We start from the raw sequence: 14,733 nt of genomic DNA, 5'->3' as shown, positions 1-14,733 counted from the left end.
AGCATTTCAATATTCACTTAATTCCCCAACTTTAGAATAAACTTTCCGATACTATATTAAAGAATGTTCCTTTCTTTATCTTTTTAATTCTACGTTAAAGTGTTACTTTTTTCAAAAATAAGCTCACATTTGTTAATGTTGTATTATGAAGTTCCAATTGTCAAAATTCAGTCTCGAATATTGCTTTTGGTTATGTTTAATGGTGTATTAAGGTTCAATATGATTGTTTTTCCTTTTCTATCTCTCTTTCTTTCTAATACATTCCGTATCAGCAAAGTGTCTTTGAATCGCGTTCTGATAAGTTATAATGACGTGAAAAAAAAAACTATTTCCATTTATTTCGTATTTTCCATCGTGCTACATTGACTTATCTAAACTAATATAACACATAGTAATAATGTATCACATATCAACTCGATCGGTAATAAGCTCTATATCCGATTCTAATTTCTTTAATTCTAACTGCTTAAAATTTATAACCAAATGTTTTATATTTATCAATATAAAGTATTCTCTGCTTCAAATTAACAACTTTCTCCACTAACATCAAGCAACAATTAAAATCACAACATGTGATACGGTTGGTGCATTTTCAATGCGTTACTCGCGTATTTCGAGATCAAGAAAGAAAACATGTACTAAGCCTTTAACGAAATAATTCAAGCTTTAAAAAAATCTGAAATTTCAAGTACATTAACCATGTTAACAAACAACTTTTTGATGGCATTTCAATTCTACACTGTTAGAAAATATCTACTTAAAAAAAGCAAAAATTGCCTGTGTAATGAATCCCATTCAAGAGGGTTAAATGACACTAATATATAACCATTATATATATACAATATATCCAGTTCTGATATCAATTTGCACACAATTTTTTAGCTCGCACATCAAGCTTTCAGTATTTTGTTTGATTTACACAAATTGTTAATGCGCGCTGCGCGCTCGCATTGTTTGATTTGTGAGAAACCTATGCTCTTTGGAAATTCTTACCAAAATTTGTCAAAATGCTCCTTTATCATGTCAGTATATATCAAAAAATTAAGCTCATGCTTCGCGCTTGCATTTAATTGTTTGAGACACACAGCTTGTTTATTTAAATAAAAACGCGCTTATAGACTGTTCATTTTTTTCAGGTCGGAATATCAGAAATTTTGAACTCGCGCTTCGCACTTTCATTATTTAATTGGTGATACTTGTATCCTCTTCATTATTCACTAAAACAGTCCTAATTGAGTCACTTTTCACGTTACCATGGTTACTGTATGATAAAATTTCGGTTCGCGCTCGCATTGTTTAGTCGGATACTTATCTTTGTTCATGATTATAAAACTGCTCTGAATCTTCAGTTCTAAGGACATAAAGTATCAAAGATTTTTAGCTCGCGCTCCGCGCTCGCATTATTTATTAAGACCACATGGGATACCTTATATTGTTTATAGCAATAAACACTAACATATACTTAAAACTCCAGTCTTTAGTTAGGACTACCCCTGAAAAACAAAAAAAAGCCAGATTGTAGCGGCCAATCGAGAAAAATGTTGATCAAAATATTTTTCGGCGCCCCCCCCCCCCCCTATTGGCGAAAGCTGGATCCGCCCCTGGGGGTTATGATACTAGATTAAACGAGAATTTTCCTCATGTAGCTAGGGTCCTTTTGTACCATCTCAATATCCGCAAGTTCTTGCTGTACCCAGGCTGATTTAGGCGGGGTTATCGGCTTCACCGAGGTGGGGGTCTGCTTTAGATAGTAGATGTACATCAACATGACCAAACTGACTGCTGCTATGATGGTAACTACACTTAATGCGCAAGACAGGCCAATGATTACGGCCTGTGCTTCTGGTCCGGTTGGTTCCGTGGCTTTCGTCGTCTCAGGAACCTCTTGTTGTGTTGTTCGCTCCAAAGGCTCAGGTTCCTCGGATACTGTGGTCTCGCTGGGTGAACTCTGTGTATCCGACGATGTTGGTGTGTCTTCCGACGAAGTTTTTATGGTTCCTGGAGCTATCGATTCTGTCTTGTCAAGAGTAGTAATTATCTCTGTCATTACATCAGTTGTTTCTGCTATGGATGTACTTTGGGATCCAGGAAATGTATGACTAAATTCTGTTGTTAGACCTGAGGTTGGTGTTTCAATATCTGAAGTGGTAATCAATGTATCCGACGATGTTGGTATGTCTTCCGACGAAGTTTTTATGGTTCCTGTAGCAATAGACTCTGTCTTGTCTACAGCAGTAATGATCTCTGTCATTACATCAGTAGCGTGCATGGTAGGCATCACTGCAGTTGGTAATGCCACTGGTATGAAACGGATAGACAGTGAAACAATGTTCGACAAGTCCCCTCCATTCCCTGCCTCATCCCAAGCTCGAATACCAAAATAATAAACGATGTCCTCTCCCTTCTGTGGAAGGGTAATAGTAACACTCTCCGTTGTTCCTGAAGCATTGACGTGGGATAGATTGCCGTACAGCACTTGTTCTTGAGAGACCAAATGGCTCCTGTTGAAGTCGTCTCGCACCTCTGAGAAGTTGGTGGAATAGCGAAGATCGTAACTGTATGCTTTGAAGATCGAAAAAAAATACGATGAATGAAAAGAGAAAGAGCAACACTTCTACTATGCTTGCATAGTTTTTGTAACATAGAAGAAATGAAAAACATGATGGCAATGCAAATCTTGACAATTCATCTTACTGGATAAAAAAAGTATTATCATTACCAGTTCCTTGGTCCATGTCATCTCCTACAGCTGTCCAAACCAGAGTTACTGTGCTATTGTCATAGGAGAAGGACTCTGAGTTCAAGTCTTGAATACGAGAAGGCGCGATGGTATCTGAAGGGTTGGCTGTATAGCTGTGGACTTTAAAGACTCCTCCAGATGCTGTTCGCATGAAAGATGGCTCATCTGTGGTCTGGACTTCAGCGGAAGTTGATCGTCTTCCTGATATAAAGAGCACAATATTGTAAGAATAACATATTTTCTTTCAAGAATTCCTCTCCAGTCAGTTCGAGAATTAATGAACACCGAAAATTACTCTTCTGAAAATGTAGATTCACATGTTCTAGGCAAAGTGTGCTCATGAGCGCAGCTCCATGATGAGCGCGTATGAAGACTAGATTCGGAAAGAAACTGGGACATCTCTTATCATCAAACAATAATTAATTTCTGTATAGTACTGGTGAAGAATCGTACCAAATTAACATAAATAGCTTATTGGTGTCTTTAGATTTACACAATGCCCTGTACTATTTTTGTATATGATATTTCACACAGAACAAGAAGAGAAAGGAAGATATGATGCGTGATCAAGCGAGAGAGCATGGAGAGGGAGGGGGTGTATGAAGAAAAGTAAGATTTTGAGTACTGAACTAACTTCTTCGAATTTCTGAGACTTCATAGCCGATGACATTGATCTTTACGTTATATCTACCATTGGAAGCGAAATCAAGGAAGAACCCTGAATATGTTCCGTCGTCTTTGAATAGATCTGAGCCTGTGTGGGATGTGCCAGAAGAATAGACACAAAAAGAAAGTAGGGAAAGAAAAGAGAATGGGATAACAAAAAATAGAAGAATCAGATATTTGAATAAGTGATGAACTGACAAGAACTAGCTACTAGTATAATAATCATCTACCACATTATCTCCACCCTGTACATCACCATTTAACAACGATTATCACTACTCGCATCATTTTTCACATCGTCCCCATCACCAGATCACTTATTACCATCATTTTGTCCACCATGTACCATTATCATTATTATCACCAGTATCATGACGAGGCTTTATTAATATTCATTACCATCATCATTATTATCATGATCATCACCACCACCACCATCATCATCATTAACGAAAAAACATCCATTTACCTGAACCACTATCCAGCAATGGCATGGTCGTTGTTACAGCATTGGCGTCTGAGATGATAGCCGTGACGTCAGCATTAAGAACTGGATTGTGATCCTGTTGTACCCGAGCATAGATCGCTAGTGCCGGAGTCTGAGAAAAATCCACCTCCTGGTTCATGAATCGTCATCATCATTAACAAGAAAACCGTTATTAAATTTGATTCATTTTAAAATAATTGAAGAAAGGAAATAATAAGAACGATACACGAAGTATTAAGATCAATCTAAAAAAAATAAAGCACCTTTGTTTGAACGACATTTCTAGTTTTAATGAGATATACTAGCCGATCGGTTGCTGGTAAATTAGTTTTTTACTAATTTAGTAAGCGTGACTTATGGAAGCATCGTGGTGTAGTGGTTCTGACTCTCGCCTTGTAATCAGAGGGTCGTGTGTTCGAATCCCACCATGGCCTATAGCGTCGTTTGGCGAGGCGTCAATCTACAATTTGCCACACTCCACCCAGGTTTTAAAGGGGTACCCGGTAGGATGCGAAAGCCTATGTAGTACGCCTACTTTGCCTTGTAATTGAGTCTTGAAACTCTTGTTGGAATGCTCCCCAGGGAGTGGAGAAAGTGCATATATTGTATGCGGCATTAAAAAATCAGATGGTCGGGGTAATAATATATCTGTAAAGAGCTTAGAGACGTCGTTCGGATGTATTAAGCGCAATAGAAATGCGGAATTATGCCGAAACGGCAAAGCACAATGGTACAGCTAGTGTATAGAGTATCAATGAAGTGCCACATGAAGCTTGAAATCAAAGGAAATGCATCACTCTGGCTATACCATGTTAACCCTATGTAAAACAACCCCTGATGTAAAAAAAATCCACTTCATTTGAATAGACCTACAGTATTATATAAACAAATACAATTGTCCAACCATTCAGTACAGCAACATAACAAGATGGTCACTCGTTGTTCCTTAGATAATACATAGTTTTCTGTGCACGACGCATGGAGGATTCAAGAATATAAAATATCGTATGAACAAAGGACAAGCAACAAGAATTTGTCATAAATCTGGTGAATGATAACAGCATTTTCGTCTTGGACATACGACATAGGTCCTTAATTATTTTTCGTCAGCATCGAAACCGAGGATGCTGTTCTGGTTCACAAAATTTCGGCAAAAGCTCCCTAGCTGTTCTTTTTCAATTGAATGGCACTTTGGTTGCATCCGACTCCGAGGATGACATTCACTATTTTCTTGAATTCATCGGGCATCAGTGACAACTCCCTAATTCAGATTTACAAAGCTTGAACAAATACAGTGCTTACCCGTGATCCGAGAAGAACAGTGACTGTAACTGGTTGATATTCCTCCTGACTTGGTTTAGATGTTACTGATACACTCGCGTGCTCGGTGACTCCTTGGGTATTGTATATGGTAACGTTCCATCTACCGGCCTTTGAGGAATGAATGAAAGTTATTTACTCTGGTGTATTGTCTAGCCAATATCTTAAGACACACATTAATACAAATCGTAACTCTATTGCATATAGTTTACTACAGATTTTCATTCTGAAATCAATTTGTGAATCGTAAAGTTTATTGATTAATTTGGCGAAGGATATCGAACTGAAGAGATTACAAGTATTCCCTGAAAGAGCCTATTCTATCGTTTTCAACCCATTAATTGAAGATTTTAACCAATTACCTATACAGCTTGGAGACTCAAAGTTAGCTAATAAACCAATAACTTTACCTGGGCGAATGGTAGGTTAACTGTCACGATCTTCGTGCTGTAATCAATATGATACCTTGGGTCGTTTTCATCAACCAGAGTACCGCTTGGTCCAGTCACTACGACCGAGATCGATGAGCTCGTGGTCCATATCACAGTAATCACTGTGTTATTACCCAATGCAGCGTCAATGATCATAGGAACGATCTCGAAACCAGGATAGCTATCAATGACGATCTCCGAGCTATAGATCTTTCATGAAAATGTAAAAAAAGTATATCGTGAAATTTCGCCCGAAATACATTTTCTGAAAAATTAATCTCTCGATGTATTCCTTTTGTCTCTATAGGTCACACGGGCCTATACAACTGGCAGGCAAAAAATATTCATTCGACCCAACCCTTTCTCAATTTTTAAATTTGATATTGCTGATTGACAAAAATGAATGAATATGATGATTCTAGAGAGGGTATACCTATTCCTTTTTCCAAATTGGAAAGATATATCACTACTTTGGAACTACTTTTTACTGGCGGAAGAATTAGGGCCACGTTACTCTCTCACGTGATGAATTTGATCCTGTCAGGTGTAGTCTTCATAAATGCCGATTTATTTTTAATTTGAGCCGGTCGAGGTACCCTTTATATGGTTAGATATGGAATGTCAGACATATATCCTGTCCACTGGTAGTAAACATTCAACCCTCGAATTTCCTCCTTATTTTTTATGATTTGTTTTCCATTGCCACTTTAACACACGAGTCTACGGGAAATGAATAAGGCATGTGATACCCATATCCCTTTTCTATCATGTATACCTTCAAATCTGTAGGAGGGCAGTATATAGGATCATCTTAATCGAAATGAATGGCAAAGGATTTCTGCCCAATTCACTTATCACTGTGAGAAAAATTATTTTGGCGAAGTAATAACGCTTAAGCGTATATAAATTTATATCGCTCTCTTTGTACGTTTAGCAGAGTATCCAGTATGGGAAAACCCATATCTAGTCTTTCCATTAATTTTGCTCTAGCCTTTTGATAAGGCCTCGTGACTTGGCAATAATTTCGTCAAGTAGCTGAAACGAGACAATCGGTCGAAGAAGAATTCTGGCGAAACCCCGGTGAACGCGAGATCGAGCGACTTATTCGCGAGGCCTTTTGGAATCTGGCTTTTACTGCTTTCTATAATATTTATGGGCATGCCGATGCGCGGATCCAGGAGGGGGCCGAGCCGGCCCCGCCCCCTATTTCTTGACAACCTGCAGAAAAAAGTGTTAATTTAACTTGATAGAAACTATGAAACACAGAAAGGATAGTAAGAAAGAGATATATCATACCCATGATGTGTAATTTGGAGCCTCGTAACGGCCATCCCGACCCCGCAAGGAAACAAGAAGGTGAGGGGAAGAATTGGAAAATAGACTTTATATAAAAAATTTCACTCGCGCTTCGCGCTCGCATCGCCTGTGTAATGAATCCAATTCAAAAGGATTAATGGCACTTATATATCCAGTTCTGAAATCAATTTGCACACAATATTTTAGCTCGCACATCAAGTTTTCATTTCATTGTTTGATTTGCACAAATTGTTTATATATATCAAAATTTTCAGCTCGCGCTGCGCGCTCGCATTGTTTGATTTGTGAGTTACCTGTCCTCTTTGGAAATTCTTACCAAAATTTGTCAAAATGCTCCTTTATCATGTCAGTATATTAGAAAATTAAGCTCGTGCTTCGCGCTCGCATTTAATTGTTTGTGAACACACAGCTTGTTCTTTATTTAAATAAAAACGCGCTTAGACTGTCCAGTTTTCAGGTCGGAATATCAACAATTTTGAGCTCGCGCTTCGCACTCTCATTATTTAATCGGTGATGCTTGTATCCTCTTCATTAATCACTAAAGAACAGTCCTAATTGGGTCCCTTTTCACGTTACTATAACAAAATTTCGGCTCGCGCTTCGCGCTCGCATTGTTTAGTTGGATACTTATCTTTTTTCATGATTATAAAAACTCCTCAGAATCTGCAGGACTTCGCGCTCGCATTATACATGTATATTAAGACCACATGAGATACCTCATCTTGTTCAATTATAACAATAAAAACTAACATGTTCTTAAAACTTCAGTCTTTAGTTAGGACTACCCCCTGACGAACCAACAAAAAGTCAGATTATAGCAGCCAATCGAGAAAAATGTTGATGAAAAAAATTTCGGCCCCCCCCCCCTTTTGGGCGAAAGCTGGATCCGCCCCTGATGCCGATGCGCCAATCAGCACTTTCGATGCCTGATAACGTAATGGGACCTGTACGTTCGCTTCTATGGTCCGGGGTCATACATGGTTCATGTTCGCTGATTGTTCGCTGATTGGTCGCTACCTCTCAGGTATCAGATTCAAGCAGGCCGGAACAGTGGTTAAAGTGATTGGTTAACATTGGTTTGACTTTTAAAAAATCTGAGCTAGAAGGTCACACTTGTCACTTGTATCTGTGATATGTTACAAAAATGAAGCCCAGAAAAATTGCGTTCGACAATAATTATTTAGTGCTTCAAAAATTGAAATATAAAGTGACCGGAAACACCATTTTAATTTCATCCCATACACTTATGTGTACCATTTAGGTGTCTATAAGACGCCTATTTACAAAATCGGGGTTTGCTTTGTAGTTTTAGCTTTTCATTCTCAATAATGGTTGTTTTCAGGGTTTATTAGTTCTTATACATGCACTTGTGCACATGTTTCATCTTGGTTTGAGAATTTTTTTAAATCGGCTGCTCACAAAGTTAAACAATACCTTTAAAATAAGAAATCCAAATCAGCTAGGTTCTAAAGGCCATGTGGATGGCTTTTTCACCAGGGTTTGCGCGACTAGTCGCTCAGTAATTTATGAAATCAATACACGTGATGTCAGACACGGAGCCTTGAATAAAGGCTGCATGTGCTCCTGCATTAATCCTGGACCCGCCCTTTCAATACCTACAATAATACTTTAAAAGAATAAGCTTTCGAAACTGCATTGGAAAGGAAAGACGACGATGGATTCAGATAATCATGCTCAGTCCTATGAAATTTAAGACTTATCATGCGCTGTTATTACACTCTAAAAAATGAAGTGCTAATTCAGCTCTTAAAGAGCGTATATAGTGACTGCATTTCGGAGTGCTGATTTTTCTCGTTCAAATTTGAACTAGACAAATCAGCACTCCAAAGTGCAGTCACTATACACGCTCTCTTTAAGAGCTGAATTAGCACTTCATTTTTTAAAGTGCATGTAGGATTGGTCAAAATAACCAACATATTATGTGCAAGTACAGCCGAGCCAGTGTGTACCACCGCTTGGAGTCGAAATAGAAATTTCGTGGGGCAAAATAATAGTAGGCACCCCCCCCCCCCGGCCGGGTAGTGGCACGCATTTGACGACTAGGTCACGACAGGGACTCATACTATTGCGCATAGGCTACGCATACTTCACGCACGGTTCGCGAATATGAGCAAAATTGTGCGTGCAGACCACGTGATTAGTGTAAAGCCAGCCTGAAACTTGCACGATTTTGTGTCACGCATTGGCACGACTCGAGTCGTGCCAGTGCGCAAACTAGTCGTGAACTGGCGTGAAGTGTGCGTAAACATGTCGTACGTGACACGTCGTGACTGCGTGCCATGTCGTGACGAGAATTTTGAAATGTTCAAAATTTTGGTCACGACAAAATTTAGCGACCGGGTCGCGAACTATGCGCAAACTGTTCGTGAACTCGTCGGGACGATGCGGGAGGATGCGTGCCAGTGCGTGGCAGTGCGCGCCATGCCACGACTGTCACGAATAGTTCACGAACAGCTCACGTCGTGTTCACGAATAGTTCAGCACGACACCGTCCGAATTGCGCAAACTCGTCGTGCCAATGCGGGAAGTGCGTAAACTATGCGCAAACTATGCCTGAATTCGTCGTGCCAGTTTGTGTCAATGTGGACACTGACGGCCACGCATTCGTAAACTATTCATGAACTCGTCGTGAGCTTGTCGTGAACAAGTCGTAAACAGGGCGGGAGCCTCCAGTTCGTGCCCCAAAAATGGCACGACTTGCCACGACAAAATCGTAGCCAAAAGTCGTGCAAGTGTCAGCCTGGCTTTAAGACTTGTAAGTGGTCCTGATCAACGGTGTCAACACCAGAACTTTAGAATGTTTAAACTTGCGCAAGATATGTCACAGAATAGGGTGTCGAGTATATTTGCTGACAGCACGTCGGGACAGCGCATGCACACTGCGTGAACTTATGCGCAAGCGATACGAAAACATTTCGCAACTACGCGTACACTAATATAGGTATTAAAGTCGTGCCATAAAATGTAAAATATCCCGCACTGGCAAGCATCAATGCGTGGCAATATACGGGCACCACAATGCGTGCAAGTGTCCACCGGGCATTAGTCAACCCATTCATAGGTTGGTTTCACCCGAATTTAAATTCAAGTTTTATCTGTTGGACACAATCATATTCAGCAGCAGCTTACTTTTCCCAATCCTTAATTTCAGCGTTTGTTTGACGCCCTGGTTCGTGTCCCGGGGTCCACTTCTATTGACGAGTGGATACCATGCGCGACCACGGGGTCTCGAAAAGCACCCTAAACACTAGAGCAAAAGCTTCAGTCTCTGTATTTTGGTTGTTCCGCTGAACTACGTTGGCTCCACTCACCATACATATGAATGGGGATTACAGTAAAATGTCAGAGATTGTTGAATAAATCCCCAGAAACGACGGTTATTCCTGTCTACCTAAACACGGATTTTCCATATTCTGAAAATGCACCCCTTAACAAGTATTGGCGTGTGAAACCCTACCCTAAACAAGTATTGGAAACAAAACGATACTCTTGCAGTAACGTAGCTACGGGGAGGCCTGGGGGGCACGTGCCCCCCCCCCCCCAGAAAAAAATTGGCAGAGCAAAAAAAAAGAAAAAAGAAGAGGAAAATAAGAGGAAGACGAGTGAATGAAATAATGTGAGGGGAAGACTAGCAATTAATTTTTTTTTTGTTACTAGGCCTATATAAAATTTTTGCTGGCGCTTCGCGCCATAATTGCCTGTTCGATGGGATTCACATCTTGCTCAATAGGCTGATGTGGAGCAAGTTTTGAAGTCAATATGCAAAACATATTTGAGGTCGGATATCGAGCTTTCATTATTTCTTTTTTCATTTACAAATTTAAGTGCTCTGTAAAATGTCCGTTTTAGTCGATTTGACATTTTCCGAACCTAGAAATGTTCTTTCCGATGAAGTTTTTTTCTTGATTCGTGTTCCTATGGGGTCCTAGAACAAATTCAGCTTGGTTGCCAAAAGTTGCCGTTTGGGCAATTTTGCTAATTTGCATAAATCCAAAATGGCCGCCAGATGCCATCTTGAAAACCTAACTTTTGAACCCCTTTCCACAAAATGATGAGTAATGACTCGTTTTAGGGGTTTAGAGATGTGTAGAACTGATTTCTGTAATCATTTTTGCAATATAAGGTCATCTTTAGGTCAAATCCAAGATGGCCGCCATATGCAATCTTGAAAAATTGACTTGTGTTCCCCTTGCCCCAGAATGACGAGTAATACCTCTATTTAGGGGTTTTGGGGTGTGCAGAATCCATTTCTGCTTTCTATTTTGCAATATAATGTCATCTTCAGGTCAAATCCAAGATGGCCGCCATATGACGCCATCTTGAAATATCAATTGTTGAACCCTTTGCCCCAGAATCATGAATAATAGCTCCATGAGTCATTAGGTATGTTGATTCAATTCATGTAGTTATTTTGCACAAAAGATAATCTTCAGATCAAATCCAAGATGGCCGCCAACCGCCATCTTGAAAAATTACTGTCTGAGGCTTATACGTGTTAGAACTAATGTAAAGGGATTTCAGTAAGAATACTCATTTCTTTTATTAATTCTCAAGTTCATTTCAACATTAATTGCTCAACTTAGAATGAATCCTCTTTAGGTTTGGGCTATCCATTTCGAGTGTATTTTTTTAGGTCCATTCATACCTTTGTACTGAAGAGGCTTTTAGGGTCTTATTTCAATTTGAAAGTGTTTTATCAATATTATTTTTCTAAATCAATGTGTCCAATGATTGGTAGGCATCAGTTCGCCTTAAAAGACGATGGTGTAGCGCTAGGCCTTACATTTTTGAGAGTGACTATAGAGCTCCACTCTAGAGTGGCAGTCTCTAGAGCAAATTTTTACAGATGAAGGAGGATGGCGCTGAGACACGTTTATATAGAGATGCTGCCCTAGCCTTCCTCCTAGGCCTTTGGTCTGCCAATTTAGCATTCCGATTATTTTCTGACGTCTTGACCCCTGTACTTAGTAGCTCTCCATAGAATGGATGGCGACTATCATCTACACCTTCATAAGTGTTAGTGTCTATGCCGGCAAGTTTTATGTCATATTTGCATGTGTCTTTAAAACAGAGGTGTGATCTATCGATGGGGTGAGACCAATCACACAGCTTACCTTACCTTGGCGAATCCAAGAAGGGATTCGCCAAGGTTTCATGGGGCAAACATGCCCCAACCACATGAGGTGCCTTTGACTTAGGAGCGAGAATAAGCTTTTGATGCTAGCACGTACGCTGAAGGGCCTCTGTATTTTTCACTTTGTCCTGCCATTTAACGTGCATGATACGTCCGAGGCAGCTGACATGGAAGGTGTTTAGCCACTTTTCTTGGTCGGCGTACGTTTTCCAGGACTTACTTCCGTGCAGGAGCTTGGCCATGACTGTGACAGATTTTACAATCCTGATGCTTATATGCTTGTCCTGTGAAAGGGGACAAGAGACATATAGTCGGTCCAAGGTAGGTGAGGAGTCCACCACAACCAGACGAGTGTGTGCTGTTGATATACATATCTGGAGGACAGTCGGTGTCTTAGTCTATCAGGATTTCTGACTGTCTCAAAGTCTGATGGATGGTCCAAACCTCTTACATGCACAAGACAGGCAGCTGTTATGTATGACTAGGTCTTGTACTCCCTCTTCTTGAGAGGCAGGGGCGACATCGTTTCCGTAAAACATTTCACGAATGAGAACAATCCTAACCGTGGAACAGTCTTGGGGAGCCTATCTTCTGCAGGAGGCTAAAGAGTGCACTCCTGCTGACCAAGTCAATGGCTCTTGTCAGGAGGAAAAGTCCAATAATAATTATATAGGAAGTTAATAATTAAATCAATTTTTTTGAAAAAAAATACGGAGAAATCACTTTTTAATTCAAATAATACTTTAAAGTCATTTCACTGGAAAAGTATGGTTGCACAGAAATAAAAAAGGGATCAAAACTCCCGAAATCATAGCCCAAACCTTGAATGGTTTAATTCTAAAGTAAGCGGTTAATGACGAAATCTATCAACCATCTGACCACCTTAGACATGACTTGACCTCGAACTAAAAATGGAGTGATTAAAAGAAATGAATCATTCTCACTGAAATCCCCTTACATGAGCTCCAATACATAACAACAACCTTATTAGGGACAGCACTTCTTCAAGGTTCAATAGTCTCGGAAGTAGTTTTTTTTATTTCTTAATATGGCGTTTAGTGGTCATGTTGGATTATTTTGACCTGGAGATGATCCTACATTGCAAAATTATTAACAGAAATGGAATCAACATACCAAATAACTCACGAAAAGAGGGATATTATTCATGATTCTGGGACAAAAACTTGAGAATTAATAAAAGAAATGAGTATCTTACTGAAATCCCTTTACATTAGTTCTAACACGTATAAGCCTCAGACAGTAATTTTTCAAGATGGCGGTTGGCGGCCATCTTGGATTTTATCTGAAGATTATCCTTTGTGCAAAATAACTACATGAATTGAATCAACATACCTAATGACTCATGAATAGAGTTATTATGCATGATTCTGGGGAAAAGGGTTCAAAAATTGATATTTCAAGATGGTGTCATATGGCGGCCATCTTGGATTTGACCTGAAGATGACATTACATTGCAAAATAGAAAGCAGAAATGGATTCTGCACACCCCAAAACCCCTAAGTAGAGGTATTACTCGTCATTCTTGGGCAAGGGGAACAAAAGTCAATTTTTCAAGATTGCATATGGCGGCCATCTTGGATTTGACCTGAAGATGACCTTATATTGCAAAAATGATTACAGAAATCAGTTCTACACATCTCTAAACCCCTAAAACGAGTCATTACTCATCATTTTGTGGACAGGGGTTCAAAAGTTAGGTTTTCAAGATGGCATCTGGCGGCCATTTTGGATTTATGCAAATTAGCAAAATTGCCCAAACGGCAACTTTTGGCAACCAAGCTGAATTTGTTCTAGGACCCCTTAGGAACACGAATCAAGAAAAAAACTTCATCGGAAAGAACATTTCTAGGTTGGTGTATTGAGCCTATGAGACTGTCAAATCGACTATTTTATGGTCTACATATCAGCATTTTAAGCTCACGCTGCGTGGTCACATTGTTTGATTTGCCAAGTTTATATTGTCTACGTGTATTCCATAATGTTCCATTAAACAAATGTATTCAGAATGCCCAGATTTTAGGTCTAAATATAAAACATGCGCGATAGCCTGCATGTTCTTTATATTATCCAGTTTTACATCAGAATATCAATAATTGTCTGCTCACGCTTCACGATCGCATTATTAATGATACCCAATTGACTATATCCTATTTATGACTTACAAAATATGAATAGAGTGTCCCGCTTTTAGGTCTAAAATCTCAATTTTCTTCCTCTTGCGCTTCGCGCTCGCATCAATTGTTTAGTTACATACCTATCCCATTAATTAATACAAAAAGTGCTTAGAATGACCATTTTATTTTAGGTCGGAATGTCAAAAAATTTGCTCGCGCTTCGCGCTCGCATTGTTAAAATATATACCGTCTTCGTGGGTAACTGTAAGCAGTCCTTAACAGGTCCCTTTTCGATAATGCTAGAACAGTTGATAAAAATTTCTGTTCGCGCTTGGGGGTACATACGAATCTTGTTCAGGATCACACATAACATTGCCCAGAAAATTAAATTTAAATTCAAGTTTTATCTGTTGGACACAATCATATTCAGCAGGATCACACATAACATTGCCCAGAAAATTAAATTTTCAGGAAAAAATACA

At 39.4% G+C, this 14,733-nt stretch overlaps 1 protein-coding gene across 1 annotated transcript; it reads right to left on the bottom strand.

Annotated features, from left to right (window-relative positions):
• Nucleotides 1–1,621: 1,621 nt before the first annotated feature.
• LOC121412849 lies at nucleotides 1,622–5,750 on the bottom strand. Its single transcript, XM_041605610.1, has 6 exons — nucleotides 5,624–5,750; nucleotides 5,196–5,324; nucleotides 3,876–4,023; nucleotides 3,375–3,494; nucleotides 2,720–2,941; nucleotides 1,622–2,562 (listed from the first exon to the last, which is right to left on the bottom strand). The coding sequence occupies exons 3-6, from the start codon at nucleotides 3,898–3,900 to the stop codon at nucleotides 1,622–1,624; spliced, it is 1,308 nt and encodes a 435-aa protein (XP_041461544.1). The 5' UTR covers nucleotides 3,901–4,023; nucleotides 5,196–5,324; nucleotides 5,624–5,750.
• Between the last annotated feature and the right edge of the window lie 8,983 nt (nucleotides 5,751–14,733).

Source organism: Lytechinus variegatus, chromosome 4 (assembly GCF_018143015.1).
Source record: "Lytechinus variegatus isolate NC3 chromosome 4, Lvar_3.0, whole genome shotgun sequence".
NCBI lineage: Eukaryota > Metazoa > Echinodermata > Echinoidea > Temnopleuroida > Toxopneustidae > Lytechinus > Lytechinus variegatus.
The sequence above is the reverse complement of the archived record's forward strand: the minus strand, read 5'-3'. Positions and strand labels throughout refer to the sequence as shown.